Below are 27,675 nucleotides of genomic sequence, written 5' to 3' on the forward strand. Positions count from 1 at the left end.
GTTAGTATTATTTGACCAATCCTTGTAATCAAGATTTCCTAGTTTTAATGTTCAAAAATCAATCCTAAAAGAATATAGAACTTGCTTTGCAGAATATAGACTGAAATTGAAATGAATCTGTAATGATAAATGTGAGGAAATCAGAAAATGAAAAGACAACAAATCTAGAGGAAAACATACATAATGAGTACAATATTATAAAAGATGAGAATAGTAAAATGGAACAGTATAAAATATAATGCCCATGCTTGGACCTGGAGAAGAATTGAGTATATTTTCTTCCCTTCACTGTATAAGTGAAGAGATTGCATGTATAATGTTGCATTCTGACTCATGTATTGGTTAGTTTTACTGAACCATTTCCCCCCTCTTAATTTTTGATAAAAAGAAAGGCTTACTGGGTAAAAGGAAGGAATATATCTGGAAAGAAATAATATTTAAAATGCAGTAATTACTATGCTTTTAGTTCTAGAAATTTTCCAGGAATTGAACTCATGTTCATTGAGCTTACAATTTGCAAAGTCCATTATTTTATTTTGGGAATATCAGGACTTATAACATTTTCTAGTTTTGTAACATCTTTTCTATTTTTTCATGATCTTTCACAATTCAAAAATAGTGAATTAGTCAGTTTATTTAGTACTTCTCAGCTTATTTAATTCCCTGGGATGTCTAACCTTAACATAATTTCAATTTATAAAGGGTAACTGGCTTTTCTTTTACTATCCCTTATTAATTATAATGAGTTTCTACTCCCTATTAGCCTTCCCCCGCCATTTCAAAGATCAAAAGAAGTATTTATATTTGTCTTTTTTGTCTTCCCCCATTAGGCAGGAGTATCTTATTTCTCTTTTTATCTTCCACACTTAGCACAAAAGTTAGTCTTAGCTTTTAATAGGTCTTGAGAGGTTGTCTGTTCATCTTCTAAATGCCAGCTCTGAAAATACAGCATTTTCATTTATTATTAGGTACCCTCTCAATAGGAAGTTTTCTAGGAATAAAAGGAAGCTCTCTCTTCTAACCTTATTTCTTTGTGGTACTTTTTTTTTTTCCTAGGCTGAACTTTATATTGCCTGTACCATGTCCTCAGAAATGTCTTAATTCTGGAAGTTTACTTCAGCACTGGAATTCACTTCTACCTCTTCAACTTCTCCTGTTTGGGTTGTTCCTCTTAGAAACTCTACTTAAGTGGGATGATAGGCCAGGCATATCTTTACTCCTTTATAGGCTTTATTCAACTTTCTTTATTTCATCTTCCCATTCTTTTCAGTTTCTTTATATGTGTTGTCTATCCCTATTAGAAACTCTTTGAGGGAAAGAACTATATTTTCTTTTGCTTTTATTTGTTCTACCAGGGCTTAATATAGTGCTTGATACATGGTAAACATTTAGATGTTTGTTGACTGTTGGCTAAGGATACCATTATCCTTTTAGTCTTCCAGGTCTCACAATTCTGATGTTATTATTGGTTCCTTTAATGCTACTTATTCTGTTTGTTGCCAGATCTTTTCATTTCTAATTCCTTAATATCTTCATATCTGTTCCCATCTCTCTATCTAAACAGCCTCCAACCTAAATTCAGGCCATCATCCCCTTTCACCTATACTATTATAAATAGTCTCCTAATTGGGTTTTTGTCTCAAGTTTTTCCCATTCCAGTCTATCTACTACACCACTACCCAAATGATTTTCCTCAAGTGCAGGTATGACTTGGTACACTTAATCAATTCCAGTGGTTCCCTTTTATTGTCAGGATTATATCTAAACTCTTCTATTTGGAATGTGAAATTCTTCTTTACCTGATTCAGCTTTCATGAGTAGAGCTTCTGTTGTCTTATGACCAACTATAAGTGCTTCCCTCTGCCTTAGAATTGCAACATGGTACTGTTTATGGGCTGTTGTATGTGCTTCTTTTTTATTTTAATTTTTAATAATAGCTTTTTATTTTCAAAATACATGCAAAAATTGTTTTCATCATTCATCCTTACAAAACCTTGTATTCCAAATTTTTCTCCCTCCCTTCCATCTCCCTCCTCTAGATAGCAGGTAATCCAATATAGACTAAACATGTGTAGTTCTTTAAAAAATATTTCCACATCTGTCATGCTACACAAGAAAAACTAAGGAAGATGGTGAAGAGTAGATGGGTTTTATGTGACCTCCTCTGACCTTCCCTCAAATCAGCAGCAAATTAAGCCTCTAAACTGGTTTTGGAGTGACAGAACCCACAAATATTTGAAGTATAACAAATTTCCAGAAGATGATATTGTAGAAAAACTTTAGGAGCAGTCTGTTTCAATCAGGCAGGGGGAGAGACTGCCAAGCCCAGATTGTAGCACAAGGAACTGGGGTGGGGAGCCAGAGTGTTGCAGCGATTGTGCATTGAAGAATCTACTATTAAGTTCTTATTATATATATATATATTTTATAATATTATCCCTTGTATTCATTTTTCCAAATTACCCCCCCTCCCTTATTCCCTCCCCCCGACGACAGGCAATACCATACATTTTACACGTGTTACAATATAGTCTAAGTACAATACATGTGTGTGAATATCATTTTCTTGTTGCACAATAAACATTAGAATCCGAAGGTACATGCAACCTGGGCAGACAGATATTAGTGCTAACAATTTACATTCCCCTCCCAGTGTTTCTTCTCTGGGTGTATCTACCTCTGTCCATCATTGATCAACTGGAAGTGAGTTGGATCTTCTTTATGTTGAAGATTTCCACTTCCATCAGAATACATCCTCATACAGTATCGTTGTTGAAGTATACAGTGATCTTCTGGTTCTGCTCATTTCACTCAGCATCAGTTGATTTAAGTCTCTCCAACCCTCTCTGTATTCCTCCTGCTGGTCATTTCTTACTGAGCAATAATATTCCATAACTTTCATATACCACAATTTACCCAACCATTCTCCAACTGATGGACATCCATTCATCTTCCAGTTTCTAGCTACAACAAAAAGAGCTGCCACAAACATTTTGGCACATATATGTCTCTTTCCGCTCTTTAGTATTTCTTTGGGATATAATCCCAGTAGTAGCGCTGCTGGGTCAAAGGGTATGCACAGTTTGATAACTTTTTGGGCATAATTCCAGATTGCTCTCCAGAATGGCTGGATTCTTTCACAACTCCACCAGCAATGTATTAGTGTCCCAATTTCCCCACATCCCCTCCAACATTTGTCATTATTTGTTCCTGTCATCTTAGCCAATCTGACAGGTGTGTAGTGGTATCTCAGAGTGGTCTTAATTTGCATTTCTCTGATCAGTAGTGATTTGGAACACTCTTTCATGTGAGTGGATATAGTTTCAATTTCTTCCTCTGAGAATTGTCTGTTCATATCCTTTGACCATTTATCAATTGGAGAATGGTTTGGTTTCTTATAAATTATGGTCAGTTCTCTATATATTTTGGAAATGAGACCTTTGTCAGAACCTTTGTTTTTAAAAATATTTTCCCAATTTGTTACTTCCCTTCTAATCTTGTTTGCATTAGTATTATTTGTACAGAAACTTTTTAGTTTGATGTAATCAAAATCTTCTATTTTGTGATCAATAATGATCTCTAGTTCTCCTCTGGTCATAAATTCCTTCCTCCTCCACAAGTCTGAGAGGTAGATTATCCTCTGTTCCTCTAATCTATTTATTATCTCCCTCTTTATGCCTAAATCATGGACCCATTTTGATCTTATCTTGGTATATGGTGTTAAGTGTGGATCCATATCTAATTTCTGCCATACTAATTTCCAGTTTTCCCAACAGTTTTTTCCGAATAATGAATTTTTATCCCTAATGTTGGAATCTTTGGGTTTGTCAAAGATTAGATTGCTATAGATGTACCCTTTTTTGTCCTTTGTATCTAATCTGTTCCACTGATCTACCGGTCTATTTCGTAGCCAATACCAAATGGTTTTGGTGACTGCTGCTATATAATATAGCTTTAGATCAGGTACACTTAGACCACCTTCCTCTGAGTTTTTTTTCATTAGTTCCCTTGCAATTCTTGACCTTTTATTCTTCCATATGAATTTTGTTGTTATTTTTTCTAGGTTATTAAAATAGTTTCTTGGGAGTCTGATTGGTATAGCACTAAATAAATAGATTAGTTTGGGGAGTATTGTCATCTTTATTATATTCGCTCGGCCTATCCAAGAGCACTGAATGTCTTTCCAATTATTTAAATCTGATTTTATTTTTGTGGCAAGTGTTTTGTAATTTTTCTCATATAATTCCTGACTTTTCTTTGGTAGATGGATTCCCAAATATTTTATACTCTCAACATTTGTTTGGAATGGAATTTCTCTTTGTATCTCTTGCTGTTGCATTTTGTTAGTGATATATAAAAATGCCGAGGATTTATGTGGATTTATTTTGTATCCTGCCACTTTGCTGAAATTTTGAATTATTTCTAGTAGCTTTTTAGCAGAGTCTTTGGGGTTCTCTAAGTATACCATCATGTCATCTGCAAAAAGTGATAGTTTAATTTCCTCATTTCCTACTCTAATTCCTTGAATCTCTTTCTCGGCTCTTATTGCCGAGGCTAGCGTTTCTAGTACTATATTGAATAGTAATGGTGATAGTGGGCAACCTTGTTTCACTCCTGATCTTACTGGGAAAGGTTGCAGTTTATTTCTATTGCATATTATGCTTACTGACGGTCTTAAATATATACTCCTGATTATTCTAAGGAATAATCCATTTATTCCTATACTCTCAAGAGTTTTTAGTAGGAATGGATGTTGGATTTTGTCAAATGCTTTTTCTGCATCTATTGAGATGATCATATGGTTCTTATTAATTTGATTATTAATATGGTCAATTATATTAATAGTTTTCCTAATATTAAACCAGCCCTGCATTCCTGGAATAAATCCTACTTGATCATAGTGTATTATCTTGGAGATGATTTTCTGAAGTCTTTTTGCTAATATCTTATTTAAGATTTTAGCATCAATATTCATTAAGGAGATTGGTCTATAATTTTCTTTCTCAGTTTTCGATCTACCAGGTTTAGGTATCAGTACCATGTCTGTGTCATAAAAGGAATTTGGTAGGACTCCTTCATCCCCTATTTTTTCAAATAATTTATATAACATTGGGGCTAATTGTTCTTTAAATGTTTGGTAGAATTCACATGTGAATCCATCTGGCCCTGGGGATTTTTTCCTGGGGAGTTGATTAATAGCTTGTTCTATTTCTTTTTCTGAAATGGGACTATTTAAGCAATTTATCTCCTCCTCTGTTAATCTAGGGAGCCTATATTTTTGGAGGAAGTCATCCATTTCACTTAAGTTATCAAATTTATTGGCATAAAGTTGGGCAAAGTAACTCCTTATTATTTCTCTAATTTCCTCTTCATTGGTGGAAAGATCCCCCTTTTCATTTGTAAGACTATCAATTTGATTTTCCTCTTTCTTTTTTTTGATCAAATTTACCAAAGGTTTATCTATTTTATTGGCTTTTTCATAAAACCAACTCTTGGTTTTATTTATTAATTCAATAGTTTTTTTACTTTCAATTTTATTGATTTCTCCTTTTAATTTTTGTATTTCGAGTTTAATTTTTGGTTGGGGGTTTATAATTTGGTCTTTTTCTAGCCTTTTAAGTTGTAAGCCCAATTCGTTAATCTTCTCTTTCTCAATTTTCTTCAAATAAGCCTCTAAAGATATAAAATTTCCCCTTATTACCGCTTTAGCTGCATCCCAAAGATTTTGATATGATGTCTCATCATTATCATTATCTTGGGTGAAATTGTTAATTGTTTCTATAATTTGCTCTTTCACCCAGTCATTCTTTAAGATGAGATTATTCAGTTTCCAATTACTTTTTGGTCTATTTACCCCTAAGTTTTTACTGAATGTAGCTTTTATTGCATTGTGATCTGAGAAGAAGGCATTTATTATTTCTGCCTTCCTACATTTAATTTTGAGATCTTTATGTCCTAGTATATGGTCAGTTTTTGTATAGGATCCATGAACTGCTGAGAAGAAAGTATATTCCTTCCTATTGCCATTCAGTTTTCTCCAAAGGTCTATCATACCTAGTTTTTCTAATGTTCTATTTACTTTTTTAATTTCTTTCTTGTTTGTTTTGTGGTTTGATTTGTCTAAATCTGAGAGTGCAAGGTTGAGATCTCCCACTATTATAGTTTTACTGTCTATTTCTTCTTGCAGTTCTCTTAACTTTTCCTTTAGAAAGTTAGATGCTATACCACTTGGTGCATATATGTTTAGTATTGATATGGCTTCATTATTTATGCTACCTTTCAGCAGGATATAGTTTCCTTCCTTATCTTTTTTAACGAGATCTACTTCTGCTTTTGCTTGATCTGAGATAAGGATAGCTACCCCTGCTTTTTTGGCTTTACCTGAAGCATAATAGGCTCTGTTCCAACCTTTTACCTTTACTCTGTATGTATCTCCCTGCTTTAAGTGTGTTTCCTGTAGGCAACATATTGTAGGGTTCTGCTTTTTGATCCAATCTACTATCCGTCTCCGTTTGATGGGATCGTTCATCCCATTTACATTTACAGTTAAAATTACTAATTCTGTATTTCCTGCCATCGTATTATCCCCAGATTATGCTTTTTTCCCTTGACCCCCCTGATCCCCCTCCTCGATATTTAATTTACAGACCCCCCTTGTGACGCGCAACCCTCCCTCTTTTTTTTTTTTTTTTTTTTTTTAGGATCCCTCCCCCCTCCCTCCAAGTCCCTTCACTTATTCCCCTTTTCCTTTTCCCTTTTCCTCTCCCCCCTTTTAATGAGGTGAGAGAAAATTCTCTGAAAAACAAATATGTTAATTATTTACTCTTTGAGCCTCTTCTGATGAGAGTAAGATTCACACAATGATTCTCCCCCTCACTAAGTTCCCTCAGATATGATGTATTTTCTATGTCTCTTCCTGGGATGTAGTTTCCCTCTTTTTATCACTCCTTCCCCTTTTTCTGAACCGACCTCCTTCCCTTTACTACACCCCCCTTTTTTTCTTTTATATCAGTAAAATCAAATTATCCTTGAGTATTTTTTATATACCCACAACAGAGTTACAGTTCTCAAGGGTTCTGTGTACCTTTTTCTGTTTCTCTTCAGTCTTGTGGATGTAGATCAAATTTTTTGTTTAAGTCTGGTTTTTTTCTTAGAAACATATAGAATTCCTCTGTTTCATTGAATGACCATCTTCTTCCGTGGAAAAAGATGCTAAACTTAGCTGGGTAGTTCATTCTTGGTTGCAGTCCTTGATCTTTTGCCTTACGGAATATCAGGTTCCAGGCCCTTCTATCTTTTAATGTGGAGGCAGCCAGATCTTGGGTGACCCTTATTGTGGCACCTTGGTATTTAAATTGTTTTTTTCTAGCTGCTTGCAGGATTTTCTCCTTTGTGTGGTAATTCTGCAGCTTAGCCACAATATTCCGTGGTGTTCTTTTTTTAGGGTCTATTTCAGAAGGAGTTCGATGAATTCTTTCCACATCTACTTTCCCTTCTGTTTCTATTATCTCTGGACAGTTCTCTTTGATAATTTCCTGTAAAATAGAATCTAGGCTCTTTTTTTGGTCATAGTTTTCTGGAAGTCCAATAATCCGCAGATTATCTCTCCTAGATCTATTTTCCAGGTCTATAGATTTTCCCAGTAAGTATTTGACGTTGTTCTCCAGTTTCTCATTTTTTTTGTTTTGTTTGACTGATTCTTGGGTTCTCTGTGAATCATTCATTTCTATTTGTTCCATCCTGACTTTTAAGGAGTTATTTTCTTCTTTCACAGTTTTTAGTTCTTTTTGTAAATGCCCAATTTCGTTTTTAAATGAATTATTTTGCTCTATTGAATTTTTTTCCATTTCCCTAATTTTTTTTTTTGAGAATTATTTTCTTTTTCCAATTCAGAAATTCTATTTTCTTGAGACTTTTTTATCTTTTCCAATTCAGAAATCCTACTTTCCTGTGTTTTTTTAACCTTTTCTAATTCACTAATTTTGTTTCCCTGCATCTCCTGTGAATTCTTTATTTTTTCCAACTCCAATTTCAGGACGTTGTTATTCTCTATCATAACTTCCCTTTCCTTGCCCCATTTTTCTTCGATCTCCCTCAATTTCTTAAGAGCTTCTTCTAGGAGAGAGTTATGTGATGGGGGGCAGGAATCGTTCCCCTTTAGGTTGTTATCTTCTGAGTCTTTGCTGTTAACTTCCTCGGGGTTGGGTACCCGCTCTTTCTCTGTATAGAAGGAATCTATAGTTTTTCTAGCTTTTTTGCTCATACTTAAAAAATGTTTTGGGGTCTGTCCCTGGGGTAGGAAATTATTTACTTCTTTACCAGCTTCCTCCCAGACCGTATGGATGCAGCGGCCCCTGCGCCCGCGCTAAGAGAGAGCTCTGGGAGAGAGTTCCCCACCCCCTCCCTGGAAGCGCCTCAGAGGTGATTAGCACTGCTGTGCTTTGAGGGCGTAGAATAGTGAAGACAGCAAGAAGCTCAGCCTATGTGTCCGGGTGGGGAGTGGATGTCTGCAGCAGGTGATGTGAGAAGCCCCTGCGCTCAAACTGGAAGTGTCTGCCAGAAACCGCGGTCCCTAGTTCAAAGGTTCCGCTTCTCTGGGACTTCCTGGAGCTGAGTTCCACTCCCTCCAGCTAAGCTAGGCCGTGTGTGTTGCCTTGGGCCGTATCCACCCACTTGTCAGTCTCTTAACTATTCTCAGGAGGTAGCTGAGGCCACACCCCCTGGTGCCGAGTCTGCTGAGTCACCCCCAGGGGGGGGGAGGGGGAATCTAATCTGAGTTTTAAAATATTTTGGCTTTCTCTTCTGAACTGCTAAATAATTAGCAGAGAAGAGCTAACAGCCTGTGCCAGATTCCTTTACCTCAGTGGCTTCTCTGATCCCAGAGCCCCTCCCAGCGCAATGGGCGCAGTGTGCCCCTACCCCACCGTCTGTGCTGGTCTTTCTTATTCCTCCCCTGAGAACTGACCTTTCCTGTTGAAACTCCAGATTCTCTTCAGCTGGTAAGTCGTGCTTCCAGTCCTTGTGGTATCTATCAGTCCTGAGCTAATTTTGAGACTTAATTTATCTAATTGGTTGTGAGGGAGTGAGGACGTTCACTGAGTCGTGTGTTTCTTCTCCGCCATCTTGGCTCCGCCCCCTACTATTAAGTTCTAAGGCTACTCTGTCCTACTTTGCAAGTTGGTGATTTAACAGATTGGCTGTAAGACACCCAAAAGCAAATACAAAATGCAAATTTTAATCCTCTGAGTCCTAGAAGAATGCTGAACCTGGTTGTGATTACTCAGCACCAGAATTCAGTCAGAAACATTGGCTTCAGGGCAAACTCAAGTGGCTGTAACTCCTTTGCCTTAAAAGCAGACCTCAACCTTAAAAAAAAAAAAGCAAAAAGAACCTTGACCACAGACAGCTTTTATGGAGAGAGAGAACAGATTTCAAACCTTGAGATTCCTAAAGGCAAACCAGGTCCAGATGAAACCCCAAAGGATGATATGAGTTGCTCCCCATTTTACAAGGCTCTCTTGGAAGAATTCAAAAAGGATCTTAAAAGAGAGAAGAAAAATAGGGAAAGGAAATGATCTTTGCAAGAGGGTATGGAAAAGAAAAACCAGAAATTATCTGAAGAAAACTAATTACAAAATAGATTTGATGAAATGGAAAAAGTATAACTCCTTACAAAATAGATATGAAAAAGAAACCAATTTGTTGAAAAAACGGAATTTGTGAAATAGACAAAAAATGCAGTGTACAGAACAAAAAAGATAATTGAAGAAAATAATTCACTAAAAATTCAAATTGAACAAATGGAGAATGATTCAATAAGACACCAAGAATCAGTCAAGCAAAACCAAAAAAAAAAAAAAAATGAAAAGAAAAAGAAAATATAAAATACCTCATTAGAAAAACAACTGACCTAGAAATAGATAAAGGAGAGACAATCTAAGGATCACTGGACTTCCTCAAAATCATGATGAAAAAAACAGCCTAGGCATCATTAAGGAAAACTGCCCTGATGCCCTAGAACCAGAAGGTAAGATAGCCTTTGAAAGACTTCACCAATCACCTCCTGAGACTCCAAAATGAAAACTCCAAGGAATATCATAGCTAAATTTCAGAATTATCAGATCAAGGAAAAATGCAAGCATTCAGGAAGAAACAATTTCAATACCGAGGAGCCCCAATCAGGATTACCCAGGAACTAGCAACTTCCACCTTAAAAGATTGAAGAGCTTGGAATCTGTTATTCTGAAAGGCACCAAAGCTAAATTGAGCATTATCTTTCAGGGAAGAAGATGGTCATTCAATGATATAGGTGAATTTCATTTATTTCTGATGAAAATACCAGAGCTGAACAAAAAATTTGATTTCCAAATATAAAACTTAAGAGAAGCATAAAAAAGTAAAAAAGAAAGCACTCGAGAACTATATCTCTCTTATGGGTATGCTTAGAGAGTGCAAGTATAATTTTTATTTATTTATTTATTTTTAATAATTTTTATAATTATAACATTTTCTTCGACAGTACATATGCATAGGTAATTTTTTTTTTTTTTTTTTTAACAACATTATCCCTTGTACTCCCTTCTGTTCCGAGTTTTTCCCTTCCTTCCCTCCACCCCCTCCCTTAGATGGCAGGCATTCCCATACATATTAAATATTTTATAGTATATATATATATACAATATACATGTGCAGAACCGAATTTTGTTGTTGTTGTTGTTGTTGTTGCAAAGGAAGGATTGTATTCGCAAGGTAAAAATAATCTGGGAAGAGAAACAAAACAAAACAAAAACCAATGCTCTCAGTTTACACTCATTTCCCAGTGTTCCTTTTCTGGGTGTAGCTGATTCTGTCCATCATTGATCAATTGGAATTGGATTAGCTCTTCTCTATGTTGAAGATATCCACTTCCATCAGAATACATCCTCATACAGTATTATTGTTGAAGTGTATAATGATCCCCTAGTTCTGCTCGTTTCACTCAGCATCAGTTGATGTAAGTCTCTCTAAGCCTCTCTGTATTCCTCCAGTTGGTCATTTCTTACAGAACAATAATATTCCGTAACATTCATATACCATAATTTACCCAACCATTCTCCATTTGGTGGACATCCATTCATTTTCCAGTTTCTAGCCACTACAAAAAGAGCTGCCACAAACATTTTGGCACATACAGGTCCCTTTCCCTTCTTTAGTATTTCCTTGGGATATAAGCCCAGTAGTAGCACTTCTGGGTCAAAGGGTATGCACATTTTGATAACTTTTTGGGCATAATTCCACATTGCTCTCCAGAATGGTTGGATTCTTTCACAACTCCACCAACAATGCATCAGTGTCCCAGTTTTCCCACATCCCCTCCAACATTCATCATTATTAGTTCCTGTCATCTCAGCCAATCTGACAGCTGTGTAATGATATCTCAGAGTTGTCTTAATTTGCATTTCTCTGATCAATAGTGATTGTGCAAGTATAATTTGATTTTATTATGATACTATGGGAAAAAAAAAACTGAAGATAGAAAGGGGATTGTACTGGGGAAAAAAAAGGGAAAGTAGAGGTAAAATGAGAAAAAATTACATCTTTTGAAGAGGCAAAGAAAACCTTTTGTAATTGAGGGAAATAAGGGAGAGGACGAACATTGTGTGAATCTTAACTCTCATCAGATTTGGCTCAAAGAGAGAATATCAGACATATTTGGTTGTAAAAGGGCTAGAACTGAGCAAATGCACTTGGATAATGGAACATGTGAGACTTAATTGCTAATTGGACAATTCTCTATTAACATGTTTGAAGGATGACCCTCCCCAACCATTCTGTACTGGCTCTATTGGTGGGTGTGGAAAAGAAGGGGAAGTGACTTGGGTGGGTGGAGTAGGAGGAAGAAATTGAGGCATTCTCCTGGCGGTGGAGAGAGAGAGGAAGGAGGTATGGAGATTGCTAGATCTAATCCCCTGACCGAGACCTCAAAAAACCAAGAATAAAGACTTTTGATTATCCTGACTCTGGCTGATTTCTGGGAAGACAGAGTTCCAGCATTTGGTTTCACAGAGAAACCTTATAGGGAAGTGGAAGGGGAAAGGGAAGGGGGAAAAGACTGTTAAGGGGGAGGGCTGTTTGAGGGAGGTGGTTGTTAGAAGCAAAATACTGGGAGGTGGGAAAGGGAGAAAGAAAAGAGAAAAGCATAACTGGGTAAATAAGATGGTAGGAAATACAGAATTAGTCATTTTAACTGTGAATGTTGAATGGGGTGAACTCTCCCATAAAACGGAAGCAAATAGCAGACTAGATTAAAAGCCAAAATCCTACAGTATGTTGTTTACAAGAAAAAAATCAAAGCAAAGTGATACATACAGGATAAAAGTAAAAGGGAATCTATTATGCATCAGGTGAAGTAAGAAAAGCAGGGATAGTGATCCTGATCTCAGATCAAACAAAAGCGAAAATAGATCTAATCAAAAGAGATAAGGAAGGAAACTATATCTTCTTAAAAAGTACCATAGATAATAAAGCAATATCAGTACCTTTACATGGTACCTAGTGATATAGTATCCAAGTTCCTAGAGGAGAAGTTAAGAGAGCTGAAAGAAGAAATAAGACAGCAAAACTATACTAATGGGGGATCTCAACCTTGCTCTCTCAGAATTAGATAAATTGAACCACAAAATAAATAAAAAAGAAGTTAAAGAGGTAAGTAGAATTTTAGAAAATTAGGAAATTATAAGCTAATTTCCCTAATGAATATTGATACAAAAATCTTAAATAAAATATTAGCAAAGAGATTCCAGAAAGTCATTCCCCAGGATACTACACCATGATCAAGTAGAATTTATACCAGGAATGCAGAACTGGTTCAATATTAGGAAAACTATCATAATTGACTATATCAGTAACCAAACAAAAAATTCATATGATTATCTTAGATGCAGAAATTTGATAAAATCCAACACCTATTCCTATTAAAAACACTAGAGAATATTGGAAAAAATGGATTTTTTTCTTAAAAATGATCAGTAGTTTCTATTTAAAACCATCATATATAATGGGGACAAACTAGAACCATTCCCAATAATATCAGGGGTGAAACAAGGTTGCCCACTATTACCATTCCTATTCAGTATTTGCATTAGAAATGTTAGCTTTGGCAATAAGAGAAGAAAAAAGAGATTAAAGGAATTAGAGTAGGTAATGAGAAAACCAAATTATCACTCTTTGGAGATGGTAAAATTAGAGAACCCCAGAGAATCAGCTAAAAAACTACTAGAAACAACTTACAACTTTAGCAGAGTTGCTGGCTACAAAATAAATCCACATAAATCATCAGCATTTTTATATGTTACCTACAGAGTCCAGCAGCAAGAGATACAAAAACAAATTCCATTCACAATAACTGTAGATAGTATAAACTATTTGGGAATCTATCTGCCGAGGGAGAGTCAGGAACTATATGAGCACAACTACAAAACACTTAATATACAAATAAATTCAGATCTAATCAGTTGGGAAAATATCAAGTGCTCATGGGTAGACCAAGTGAATATAATAAAAATGACAATGTTACCTAAATTAATCTACTTATTTAGTGCCATAACAAACTCCCATGAAATTATTTTACAGATCTAGAAAAAATAGTAACTTAAGAGTTCATCTGTAAGAATAAAAGGTCAAGATTTCCAAAGGAATTAATGAAAAAAAAATGCAAGTGAAGTTGGCCTAGAGATGCCAGATCTAAAACTATATTATAAAATAGTGTTCATCAAAGCCATTTGGTACTGGATAAGAAATAGAGAAGTTGATCAGTGGGATAGGTTAGGTTCACAGGACAAAATAATCAATGACTATGGTAATCTAGTGTTTGACAAACCCAAAGACCTCAGCTTTTGGAATAACAACTCAAGATTTAACAAAAATTGCTGGGAAAACTGGAAACTAGTATGGTAGAAACTAGGCAGTGACCCACATCTAACACCATATACCAAGATAAGGTCGAAATAAGTTCATGATTTAGACATAGTGATAAGCAAATTAGAAGAACATTGGATAGTTTACCTCTCAAATCTGTGGAAAAGAAAGGAATTTGTGGCCAGAGAAGAATTAGAGATCATTACTGAACACCAAATAGATAATTTTTATTATATTAAGTTAAAAAGTTTTTGTATAAACAAAACTAATACAGACAAGATTAGAAGGGAAGTAATAAATTGGGAAAACATTTTTACGTTCAAGGGTTTTCATAAAGGCTTCATTTCTAAAATAGAAAACTGACTCATATGAATTCAAGTCATTTTCCAATTGAGAAATTCGTGATCAGAGCTTATGAACAGACAATTTTTAAATGAAGAAATTGAAACCATTTCTAATCATATGAAAAGATGCACTAAATCACTTGATCAGAGAAATTTAATTTAAGACAACTCTGAGATACCATTGCATACCTCTCCGATTGGTAAGATGACAGGAAAATATAATGATCATTGTTGGAGGGGATGTGGGAAAACTGGGACATTAATACATTGTTGAAGGAATTGTGAAGGGTTTCAACCATTCTGCAGAGCAATTTGGAACTATGCCCAAAGTATTATCAAACTGCATACAATTTGATCCAGCAGTGTGTCTACTGGGTCTATATCCCTAAGAGATCTTACAGGAGGGAAAGGGACCCACATGGGCAAAAATGCTTGTGGCAGTCATTTTTGTAGTGGCAAAAAACTGGAAACTTGAGTGGATGCCCATCATTTGGAGAATGGCTAAATAAGTTGTGTTATATGAATGTTATGGAATATTATTGTTCTATAAGAAATGATCAGCAGGATGGTTTCAGAGAGGCCTGAAGAGACTTACATGAACTTTTGCTAAGTGAAATGACCAGAACCAGGAGATCATTGTACATGGAAATACATGATCATTTGATGGACATGGCTCTTTCCAACAACGAGGAGATTCAGGCCTATTCCAATGATCTTGTGTTGATGAGAAAGAGCACTGTGGGAACTGAGGGTGGATTACAACATAGCATTTTTACTTTTTTTTTGTTGTGGTTTGCTTGAATTTTCTTTTTTTTTTTTTTTTTTTACTTTTTAATCTGATTTTTCTTGTACAGCAAGATAATTGTGTAAATATGTATGCCTATTTAAAAAAAAAAAAAAAGAAAAATCAGATCAGAAAGGAGAAAAAATACAAAAGAAAAAAATAAGCAAAAAACCAAAGGTAAAAATACTATGTCATGTTCCACATTCAGTCCTCATAGTCCTTTCCTTGAATACAGATGGCTCTCTCCATCTCACATCTACTGGAATTAGCCTGATTCACCTTATTGTTGAAAAGAGCCAAGTCCATCACAGTTGATCATCACATAATCTTGTTGTTGCTGTGTATAATGTTTGCTGAGCATTTCACTGAGCATCAGTTTGTGTAAATCTCTCCAGGCCTTTCTGAAATCATTCTGCTCATGATTTCTTATATATTAGTAATATACATATATTAATATTTTAATAATTAATAATTATATCAATTATATATATACACACATACATACACCATAACTTGTATTCAGCCATTTCCCAAGCAACGGACATCCTTTGTGTTTCATTCTGGAAAAGCATGACATCAGGGAGGCGATGCCATGATGTGCAAGTGAACTGGATTTAAGTGAGGGAGGGCTGTGCAAAGACATCTGCCTCAATTTTCTCCTCTATAGCCATCTGGGCTTAGTAGCCAGATATAGATCAGGGTGACTGGAGATAGCCTTGGGATGCAGTGGGAGATATTGACCTTTTAAGCCAAGCCAGGTCTCAGTGATTTAAGACTAGATAAGAAATGGGAAGAAAATGGCCTCTTTTACTACTTAGTCAAAAAAAAAAAATATCTGGGAGAAGACTCTCAGGTTTTCTGAGAATCATTCTACCTTTGTTGCCTCTGGACAAAGATCCTTACAGGCTACACATGCTTCTTCCATATTTTGGTTTAGTTGTAAGTAGGTTTGGTAATCTTAGCAGATGCTGCTTTTGTGATTTCTTTTCTATTGTCTTCAGAAAGCTGGTGGTTTACTTTTTGTGTATCTCTGGAGTGGTTAAAAATTATTCTTGTTTGGATTTTTAGCTTATTGTTTGAACTAAAGGGTTTTGCTAGATATGTGGATGCTGGGTGGTTTATCTTCCATTTAGACAGCTATCTTAGCTTGAAAGACTGTATAACTCCAGTCCTTCCCTCCTTACCCCCATTTTCTGGGCTATCACTAAGTTCCTGAGAAGAAATAGTAACCAGGTTCTGGAGAATCTACTTGTCAGTGGATGTGAAAGTTAGGAGAGTCATCTCAGAGCATGTATTTAAGGAAACAATTAGGTTTCCTCAAAGTGGAATTAGCAACCTTGGGAGGATACTGGGTTCTCTCTTAGTGGAGCTGGAAGAACAACTTTATGCAATAAATTTTTGCTCATGTTGGACAAGATAACCAAATCTAAGATTTTGTATTAATTTTTATATGAAATATGAATATTTCATAGTCATGATTCAAATAATTTGTCATGTATTATTATTTAGGGACATTTTTGACTGGGAAGGTACCTCTAGAGAATAACTTTATATCTTCTGTATTCTTAATTTTCAAATGAGTAAACTTCCCCTCCCCCAAACATCAGTTTGATTACTTAGAATGCCCATATATAGAAGCATATATTATGTATTTGACATAATAGAATTTGAAGGCTAATTTGTATTAATAAAATAATAATACTATTGTATATAAAACACATAATAATATAAAGCTTTTTTTTTTTTTCCTAAAACAGATATTTATTGATAGAGATCCAGCAGCATTTGCACCCATTTTAAACTTTCTTCGAACTAAAGAGCTTGATTTACGGTAAGAAGCACATCTGTTTTTCACTAAATTTCATTATTGTTTGTATCTAAAATTTTTTGGATGTATTTGGAAAAAAAAGGAAGGGACCTGTCTGAGTTACACAATTTTTTTGTTTTATCCATGGATTACTTTGGCATGTCTAATTTTTTTTCCTCTTATACTTAGTTATTTCATAGGAATTATTTGACTACTTCTACAACTTTTGTATTCTGTTTTATTCCTCAAGATTAATGTTCACTAAGGAAGCTTTTCCTTTTTGATAAGTAATTTTATACTTTAAAACTAAAATGTACATAATGTTGTATTTTATTCTAAAATAATTTAGAATGTTTAGTAATTGTCTTGGTCATTCATTTGCATTTGTACTACTTCTTTATGAACTCTGACTTTTGTTTGTATGTTTTCCATATTATTAGCATAAAGCGACACTGTTGATTTTAAATCTACTATGCAATTTACTTGTGAAAGACAGGGTTAATCAATTTGTTTGTGCCTACTTTCTGATTTCCTGAGACTTGATATCCTATTTCATTCAACCCTCTTCATGGACTCATGTAAATTTTCAAAATTGTTCATATTGAGCGAGGTTACAGTGCATTGAGCATTGTAAACACTTAACAAAAACAAATATTTGCTAAATTATATAATATTGCGGATTTAGAAATAACTTGTTAAAAAAAATAATCTCTTACTCCATAATTTATCTTTCACTTCTTTCATTATTTAGATATCTTGTTTTCAAAGATCTTGATCTCTGTCCTCAAATACTTATATTTCTTTTATTCTGAGACTCAGTTTTAGGTCCATCAGAAAAGACTGACTATTGCCTTGCTGGTACTAGATACATTCAAACTCTTATAGGCTCTGTAATTATTCACTTTGGTCCCATGGAAGTCCTTGCACTTTGATTTAATTATTCAGTTCATCTACATATGTGAGATTTTTAAAATGATTCTTTTAAGAGTAGGTCTTTTACATATAGTTTGAGAAATGATAGCTTTCCTGATATCTTTTGGATCAGGAACCCTTACAAAAAATCATTTTTCCAGGAGATCATTATATACTTCAACAACAATACAATATGATTATCAATTCTGATGGACGTGACTCTCTTCAACAATGAGATGAACCAAATCAGTTACATTTGTTCAATGAATAGAATCAGCTACACCCAGCGAAAGAACTCTGGGAAATGAGTTTGAACCACTACATAGCATTTCCAATTCCTCTATTTCTGTCCTTTTGCATTTTTGATTTCCTTCACAGGTTAATTGTACATTATTTCAAAGTCCGATTCTTGTGTAGCAGAATAACTGTATGGATATGTATACGTTAAAAAAAAAAAATCATTTTCTCTTTTCCTCTAAAGTGAAAAGCCAAGTATTAATAGTAAAGGGACTTTGTTTTTATTATTTCTTTGTAGGGGAGTGAGTATTAATGTTCTCAGACATGAAGCTGAATTTTATGGAATTACTCCATTAGGTATGTTCTCCCATTAAATAAACTATGTGGTTGTAATTTGATCCATGGTTTTGTTCTTTGTATTTTGTGTTTGTATAAACCTTAACTTTCATTGCAAAAATTAATGTTTCTTTTAAAATTTTTTTTCAAAGTAGTAAGAAAATTTTGTTGCAGCTATATTCACTACACCCAGTTATCCTCTCTTTTTCCTTACCCTTTTGCTGACTTCAAAATAAAAATGAAGTACTGTTTTTCTTTTTTCTTTTTTCTTCTTTTTTTTTCCTTTTTTTCTTTTTTTGCTTTTACTTATTCTTGACAGTTTGCTTATAATACTTCTAGTAAGAAGACTTCTCTTATGTGAAGAACTGGAGCGTTCATCATGTGGTAGTGTCCTTTTTCATGGCTACTTGCCTCCACCAGGTATTATTCCTTAAACTTTGACTTTTATTTGTCCATACTTTTGCCAGTAAAAATATATAAACATAAAATAACTCTTGAGATTCTCTTTTTACAGAGAGAATGGGTTCAAAGAAGTTAAGTAGCTAGTTTAAGGTTACCTACATAATGGCAGAGCCAGAATTAGAATCCAAATCTGAGATTTCAAGGCCTCTTAGGAACTATGCCAGTTATGCTCCCATTTGGATCTTAGAATAATAGCATGAAGAATGATTAATTTTACAGCAGAGCTAGCTTTGAACTGGTCTTGACTTTCTTTGAGTTGTTCATTTGAGCTAACAGAATTTGTAACAATTTGACCAATGCTTAACTGGATCCTTGGGATTTTTATTAATTTTTAACAAAATCTATTTCCATTTACTGTATTTTGATTATTAGATGGATTAGTCATTTTCCTATATTTTTCTGTCCTTTGAGTTTGATAGCATTTTATGTTTAATTGCTTTTGATAGTAATGAAATTATTTGTAACTAACAAAGTAGATATTAAGATTTATGTTTCCCAGAGTTAAATTCATATTTTATTAAATTGAAGATATTTTTCTTGGTGTAAGAAATCTTATTCTGAGTAACTTTATTCACTGAATAAAATTCACACTTGCTGGTTTCCTTCTCCTTTTTTTTTAAACTAGGTATTCCTAGTAGAAAAATAAATAATACTCCAGGAGCTTCTGCTGATTCTAGAATAGGACAAAATTCTTCAGAAGTTCAATCATCCCGGGTAAATGGGACCCAGCCCATTCTCTCTAGAACTGGAGAAGAGGCAGTTAAATTGGGTGAGCAATAATTTCCAATGGTGGGGAAGTAGGTTGGGGATGCTTATCTTGACCACAACTACTGTTGCAGATAGTTGAAATACTGGAATACTTAAAGACAAAATGCCTTTTCTTATTTATGATTGCCAAAGTACATTATTCTTGTGTCTTCTTTTGGCCTGTTTTTTGTTTGTTTGTTTTTTTCCTTAAACACCCTAAATACTTTATCTTTTTATCCTCTATAATAGATACTTGACTGTATAAAATGGATACAGCATTCTTGGAATACCTTCTCTTTTCTTTCAGAATGGTATTTGTGATATTTTTATTTCTCTGGAATATTTAGAATATAAAATACATTTTGAAATGTTTATCAAGAGAAATGGCTACTATTTGAATTTTTAAAGCAGTTTTGTTTCAGAAATTATTGTCATCCTAAAGGGCAATGTATGATTTTCTTAATCTTTTCCTTTTGTCTCTGTCAAATATGTCTCTCTGAATTAAATTCTGTTGGTCTTTTTCTGTTCCCCCCCCCCTTTTCACTTACAGTTTTCCCCTAGTCTTTCCCTCTCCCCTTTTCTTCTTGTAATAAAATGAATACTAATTTTATTTTTACTTCCTCCTCCCTCTTCTTCTTCTTCTAAAAGAATGTATACTAATTTTCTTTTATTATGGTTAACAGGATTTCCTGTGGATCCACGAAAAGTGTTGATAGTAGCTGGTCATCACAACTGGATTGTAGCTGCATATGCCCATTTTGCTGTTTGTTACAGGTATGATATAAAGTACGATGACATGTTTTTTCCTTCAATAAATGTGGTTGTTTACACTTTCATGTGAAGGAATAAATTCCCATAGCCTGTTTGCTTTTGTGTTTTTTGAGATTTGGAGCATAAATTTTCTTTGTTTGCTGATATGATGTAACTTATTTGTAATCCTTCAGTTTTATAGTAGATGCAGATGATAACCCATTTATGCCTTTCTATCCATTATTATATGTTCCCTCCAATCTCCTGCCCCACAATTCACAACCCTAGTTCCTCCTTCCAGTCTTAATTCCCTCCCCACAATTAATCACAAAGTCCACTAAACATACTGATAGCTGTCCATGAATTCTCTTGACATGAAGATGTGAATGGGAAATCTGGCTGTGTTCCTCCTCATTCTGGTTATGTAACCAATCCACTATATTGTTTAGTCACATATTTCTTTGTTAATATTCTTCACACAACTTTTATGGAAATCTTCGTAATATATTACATTTTGCTTGCTCTCTTATACCATTCTCATTTGGGTGATCCTCAGCTTTAGTATGTCAGAGTTTGTAATGTTCTATTCTTTCATTTAACTTTACCAGAAGAATAATAATATTAAAAATTACTTTCATTTTAGGGAAAAGATTGGAACTATGGAAAGAAATTTGCAGTTTTCCATAGATATATCTTTTTATTAGTCAGTTCCAGAGCCTAACTCAGTGGTCCTCAAACTTTTTAAATAGAGGGCCAGTTCACTGTCCCTCAGACTGTTGGAGGGTCAGACTATAGTAAAAACAAAACCTCACACTCTGTCTCCTCCCTCAGCCCATTTGCCATAACCCGGCGGGCCGCATAAACGTAGTCAGCCATAGTTTGAGAATCCTTGGCCTAACTGATATTATATCATAGTCTTTTATTTTCATCTACTTAGATTTTTCTTTGAAAATGATGAAACCAGGCTCTTTTGAGTGATTATAATTCTTGTTTAGGAGACTATATAGACAACTAACACTTTTTTGAGCACCTATTACGTGTCAGACATTGTTCTAGGTATTGGAGATGCAAACTTACTCTAAAACTGTACTTACTTTCAAGGAGTTCACTTTCTATATGTGGAAACAATAGCGAACAAATATCAATATATTACAATAGTTATAAGGTGATTGTGGAGGGTAAGCATCAGCAGTTGAAAATATTTAGGAAAAGTGTTATTCAGGAAGTTTTTGAATTGAGCTTTGAAGGAGTCTAGGTATTCTGAGAGGCAGATATGAGAAAGGAATACATTTTAAGCATAGGGGATGACAGCTTATGCAAAAGCTATGCAATTCCTATGCAATAGGAAATCATTGGAGTTTTTTAAGTAGGAGAGTGACATGGTAATATACTTTTAGGAAAATCACTTTGAAAGTTCATAGCATCATAGATTTAAAGCAGGAAGTGATTTTCCTAAAGCACAATTCTGAGTATATCATTAAGTTGTTAACTCCATGAGGTGAAGAGGGACTGTGCAGGTGTGATGCTTACATGAATACAGAGAAGAGGATGACTGTTAAGAAATCTTTTGGTAATCACAACTTATATTTACATCACACCTATTGCCAGACATTATGCTAAGTGATTTACAATGGTTATCTCATTTGATCCTCACAACAACCTGGGAAATAGATGCTATTATTATCATCATTTTTTCATGTGAAAAAACTGAGATGCAAACAGGTTAAGTGATGTGCCCAGGATCACGTAGTCTGGAGTTGAATTTGAACTTAATTCTTTCTGATTCTAAGTTCAGGGATCTATCCAGTATATCAATTAGTTGCCTTCTTTACCACTTGCCTTGTTTTAAACACAGAATTGACAAAACTTAACAACTCATTTCATTTGTTGACTTAGGGAAGGAAATTAAGGATGACTTGGACCCCAGGTGGATGACAACCCTTAATGGAGATAGGAAAATTAAGAAGAACAGAGTTCTCTGAATATATTGAGTCTGAGATGCCTAAATAGGACATTTTAGATATTCCACAGGTAGTTGGTGATTTGGTATTAAAACTTGAGAGTAAGACAAAGACTAGAAAATTTATAGATCTAGAAGACTTCTACATTGAAATAATATTGAACCTGTGAAAACCAACGAGATCACAGAAGGAAAGTATAGAAAGAACATATGTGACGTATGTCACAATCAGCACAATGTCATTTGCAAATCATAGAAATTTGGCATGGAGAATAAGTCTTCCCGTTTTAAGAAAACTTAGCCTCTTTGGTGGATATCTTCTTCATGAAAGTGATGAACATCTTTGGCAAGCATGTCTCCCAATTTATTGCGCAGAGAATTCTTTAAAACAATCATATTTACTTTCTGTCTTTCAAGAAATCTGATATAATTTTGACATTTGCATGGGAAATATGTGGGAGAAGAGCCTTTAAAAGAATACTTTGTCCTACTTGGTAAAACAAATTTTTTTATAGTAAGAAAAATACAAGCTCAGTAGAATTTTGTGTGTGTGTGTATTTTAATTCAGGCAGTTGTGGCAAAGACATGGCTTAGAGTTCATTATCACTTTATTCTTTCTTGATGGCCTAAATGAATGTAGATTATTCTTATAAAATTTTTTTTATGAATGGGAAAGTAGGTATATAAAATAGGAGTTTTTGATGTCTGATGTCCCTTTTTATGGAGGGGGCTAATAATAAAGTTTGAGGTTTTTTTCATATGCTTAATATCATTTGCTTCTTTAGATATTAATGAAAATTGATCCCTCAAACTTTTCATAATTGTTTTGCCTCCAGCATAAACTTACTTTGTATATGTCTGGCCCAGTCCAAGTCTTTTCCTATTTTTGTTTTGTTTTTGAGTTTGTTTTTAAAAACATGCAAATCTTTTCAATGATTTATAGTCTTCCATATTTCATCCTTAAATGCCCTTGAAATTACTTTTTGTAGTTGATTTATCACAAGTTTTCTTGAAACTTTTTTTTGTTGTTCTTTGCTAATTTTTGAAGTGCTCTCTATATTTTTCCACTATCCATTTTTTCCATTAGATTTATATAAATGAATTTATAGTCTCTACCGGAATTACCTTAGGCTGCCATCTTTCTTTGTCTTGACAAAGACATTCAGATATTTTCTGATAAGAGGTAGTATTTAGCTTTTCTTTGTGTTAATTATGATGATTTATTTAAGCTTCAAGGTTAAATTTTTAAAACATGTCAAGCTAATGTTACTTTATTTTGTACACTGCATCTTTTTCTTATTTTGATTCTAGTTTTCTATTAATTTTAATGTTTATTCTGAGAAGGTGGATGATGATGATCTCTATAAGTAATGAATATTGTTTATTAAATTTACATTGTTTATTAAAATTACATTTATTTTACCTTTAGCATTTTTCTTATTCTTTTCTAAAAGGAAATGGACATATTATTTATAATACACAGTTGATTTGTCACTAACAAGTTGCTTCTTTTCAGTCTAGAATAATTTTCATTTTTATGGTGCTTTTTGGTGTTCGTAATGTTCAGTTTCTCCTTTTTCATTTCTTGAAAAAAGTATTGAAATGCGGCTTCTGGTTAGTGGACAAATTGGCCTTTCTGATTCCTTCTGGGGACCATATTTTCCAATACATATTTTTCCACTCATGCCCATCTTTGCATTGAAGTCACTAATCAACATGTATTGATTTAATTTGAAGAATGCTGTTAAGTTCTTATAGCATAATTCTGTTCCTTAATTTGTCTTGCTCCAACATATTTGAATTGTTCTTTTCTTGTTTCTTGTAAAATTTTCTCTTTGATCTGGGGGTTTTGAAATTTGGCAATAATATTCCTTCGTGTTTTCCAGAAAGGATCTCATTGAAGTGGTGATCAGTGGATTTTTTTTTCTATTTCTGCTTTCCTCACATGTTCTATCACTCCAGGACAACTTTCTTGGGTTATTTCTTGCATTATTGTGTCATGGCTCTTTTTTTGGTCACAACTTTCAGGCAGTCCAGTTATTCTTATTTTTTTTTTTCTGATTGATCTGTTCTCCAGATCTGTTGTTTTCCTTATGTTTCACATTCTGTTCTATTTTTTCATTCTTTATAATCTATTTTGTTATTTCTTGGTCTCTCCTAACTTCACTGGCTTCCCTTTGCCCAATTCTAATTTTCGAAGAATTATTTTCATCTTTGTGAGACTGTATGTCCTTTTCTAGTTAACTTTTTAAAAATATTAATCTTCTCATTTTTCTTGGATAGTTTTTATTGTTACTTTTTATATTTTTCTTCAATGTATCTGATTTGACTTTTAAATTCTTTTTTGAGTTCTATAAATTATCTCTGAGGAGGGAGTTATTTCACGTTAATCTTTGGGGTAGAAGAAGCTTTTTTTTCTTTTTTAAACTTCAGTGTCCTTGTCTAAAGATGAACCCTGGTTTTCCCTGTTCCTATAGTAAATTTCTATGGTGGGGTTCCCTCCCTCTTCCTCCCTCCCTTCCTTATGGATGTGCTGGTTCTTTTACCCACAGATTCCCATGTCTGCAGCACAGCTGAACCTGGAGTTCCTAATCAGTTGAGATTCCCTCGGTCTGCCCCTACTCAGACCCAAGCAATCCAGGGGGTAAAAGTTTCTCTGGTCCTGTTAAGGCTCTAGCCAAAAACCTACCTAGTCCCAGGACTCCCCACCTGTTGTTTTTACAGAGCTAGTAAAACTTTCAAACTACTCAAGTAATATTAACATAGCTGAGTATAAATAATATTTTCCCATATAAGAAGTAAACAGTTTGACTATTTTGAATCCCTTTAATTGGTCTTTAATGTTTCCATTAGTTTCTCCTGGATGCATTGAGTTTTGGTCTTTTTATCACAAATATTTCAAAGTTTTTCAGTTTATTAAATGTCCATTTTGGAGATGGGATATGGCAGTATCATTCAGGATTATATTTGATTATATAGCTAGATGAATTATTTGCTATAATACACAAAAATCATATTTATATTGTTCATTATATCCTCTGACATTTTACACGTGTACATTTGTTTGTTTTGTTGCTTGTGTTTAAATCCATTTCTTAGTTAATTTATTACTGCAGAATTGAATTTTTAAAAATCCACTCTGCATATATCTTCCCAAACACATTTCCCCCCCATCTTTATATCTCTAACATCATCGCAGATGATATGCTCACCCAATACTTTAAAATAACTTCATTTAGGCATTCCTTGTTTCAGTCCCTTGGTTAGTATAGTAGAAACAGCATTTCCAGCTCTTCCTCTAATTCTTCATGTGTTTGGAACAAATCATTTGATTACTTTGGGCATCGTTGTTTTCTTTCTTAAAGTTGGGATTTGGATTAGGTGATTTCCAAGGTCTTTTCTAGTTAAAAAAACAAATTCTTATTTATGAATTAGTCAGTTTCTCTACTAACACAGGAAAACCATCTAATGGAATCAGTTGGAAACTATAAACTGTGCAATGCAAAGATATATTTTCCAGGTTCTAATACTGCCCCTTTGGGAAAAGTAAGGATTCTGGTAAAGTTAAAACTTTGCTAATTTTGAGAAATTGAATTTTAAATGGAAATTTTATTATTTTAATGTATCTATAACATCTTAAGGTTAACATCACCTATTCAATATTATTCAATCTGTAGTAATTAACATAATTAGCAAATAAGGTGGATATATGTTTATGTATGTGAGATATTTATAGAAGTCTTTAACATGTGTAATATTTCTTTGTAGTTTTGCATTTGTCATTTGTTTTAGCAAACTTTTTTCTTCTAAGTCTTACAAACGTAGTTCAACTGGAACTCATTATTGAATACCAAATAGATAATTTTGATTATATTAAGTTTTTGTACCAACAAAACTAATGCACACAAGATTAGAAGGGAAGCAATGAATTGGGAAAATGTTTTTACATTTAAAGGTTCTGATAAAGGCCTCATTTTTAAAATATATAGAGAATTGACTCAAATTTATAAGAATTCAAGCCATTCTCCAATTGATAAATGGTCAAAAAGATATGAACATACAATTTTTAAATGTAGAAATTGAAACTATTTCTAGTCATATGAAAAGGTGCTTTAAATCACTGTTGTTCAGACAAATACAAATTAAGACAACTCTGAGATACCACTACACACCTCAGATTAGCTAAGATGAAAGGAAAAGATAATGATGAATATTGGAGGAGATGTGAGAAAACTGGGACACTGATACATTGTTGATGGAGTTGTGAACAGAGCCAACCATTTTGGAGAACAATTTGGAACTATGCTCAAAAAGTTATCAAACTGTGCATACTCTTTGATCCAGCAGTGTTTCTACTGGGCTTATATCCCAGAGGGAGCTTAAAGGAGGGAAAGGGACCCACATAGAAAAAAATGTTTTTGGTAGTCCTCTTTGTGGTGGCAAGAAATTGGAAACTGAGTGGATACCTATCAGTTGGAGAATGACTGAATAAGTTATGGTATATGGATGCTATGGAATATTATTGTTTTATAAGAAATTATCAGCAGAATGATTTTTAAAGAGGCCTGCAGAGATTTATATGAACTGTTGCGGAGTGAAGTGAGCAGAATCAGGAAATCGTTGTACGCAGCAATAACAAGATTATATGATCAATCCTGATGAGCGTGGCTCTTTCTTCCAACAATGAGATGATTGAGCCCAGTTCCAATATTCCTGTGATGAGAAGAGTCATATCTATACATCAAAGAGGACTGTGGGAACTGAGTGTGCACCACAACATAGTATATTCTTTTTGTTGTTGTTTGCTTGTATTTTCTTTTCTTTTCTCACTTTCTTGATCCAATTTTTCTTGTGCAGCAAGATAATTGTATAAATATGTATGCCTATTAAAAACAGATCAGAAAAAGAAGAAAAATAAAGAACCACAAGTAAAAATACTATATTGTGTTCCATATTCAGTCCCCATAGTCCTTTTCCTGCATGCAGATGGCTCTATCTCAAATCTGTTGGAATTAGCTTGATTTACCTCATTTGGAACACAAGGTTTTGCAAGGGTCAGTGTTGAAAAGTTACCATGTATATGTTTTGTAAATAATAAGCTTTAATAAAAAGAAAATTTTAAAAAGTTAAAAAAAAAAAGACAAAGTTCACCCAACTCTCCTCTCAGTTATTATACATTATTAGGGACCAAATGTGTAAGATTTTATTAAAAAATTAAGCAGAGTTCTTATTCTGTGGGAATTTGTAAAGTAAAATAGTGAAGAAAAAAACATTGTAAAAGTTATAGTTATGTATTTTATGCCAATTAAATGTAGGTATTTATACCTTTAATTATAAATTAAACTCCGATAAAGCTTCTGGTATTAAAATGAATAGATTCTATAAGGGTTTTGTTTAAGTATTCATAAGCTAGTATTTTAAACAAATTTCATCTTTAACA

The 27,675-nt window shown here is 33.9% G+C and overlaps 1 protein-coding gene across 2 annotated transcripts in view; it reads left to right on the forward strand.

Moving 5' to 3' along the window:
- KCTD3 (potassium channel tetramerization domain containing 3) overlaps positions 1 to 27,675 on the forward strand; it is a 78,013-nt gene that overhangs the window by 18,758 nt on the left and 31,580 nt on the right. For both annotated transcript variants that reach the window (XM_074309158.1, XM_074309159.1), the window contains exons 4-8: positions 16,782 to 16,855; positions 18,279 to 18,337; positions 18,656 to 18,736; positions 19,404 to 19,547; positions 20,209 to 20,299. In XM_074309158.1, coding sequence (XP_074165259.1) covers positions 16,782 to 16,855; positions 18,279 to 18,337; positions 18,656 to 18,736; positions 19,404 to 19,547; positions 20,209 to 20,299 — 449 coding nt within the window. The remainder of the gene's footprint in view (positions 1 to 16,781; positions 16,856 to 18,278; positions 18,338 to 18,655; positions 18,737 to 19,403; positions 19,548 to 20,208; positions 20,300 to 27,675) is intronic.

The sequence above is a fragment of the Sminthopsis crassicaudata genome, chromosome 4, assembly GCF_048593235.1.
Source record: "Sminthopsis crassicaudata isolate SCR6 chromosome 4, ASM4859323v1, whole genome shotgun sequence".
Taxonomy (NCBI): Eukaryota; Metazoa; Chordata; class Mammalia; order Dasyuromorphia; family Dasyuridae; genus Sminthopsis; species Sminthopsis crassicaudata.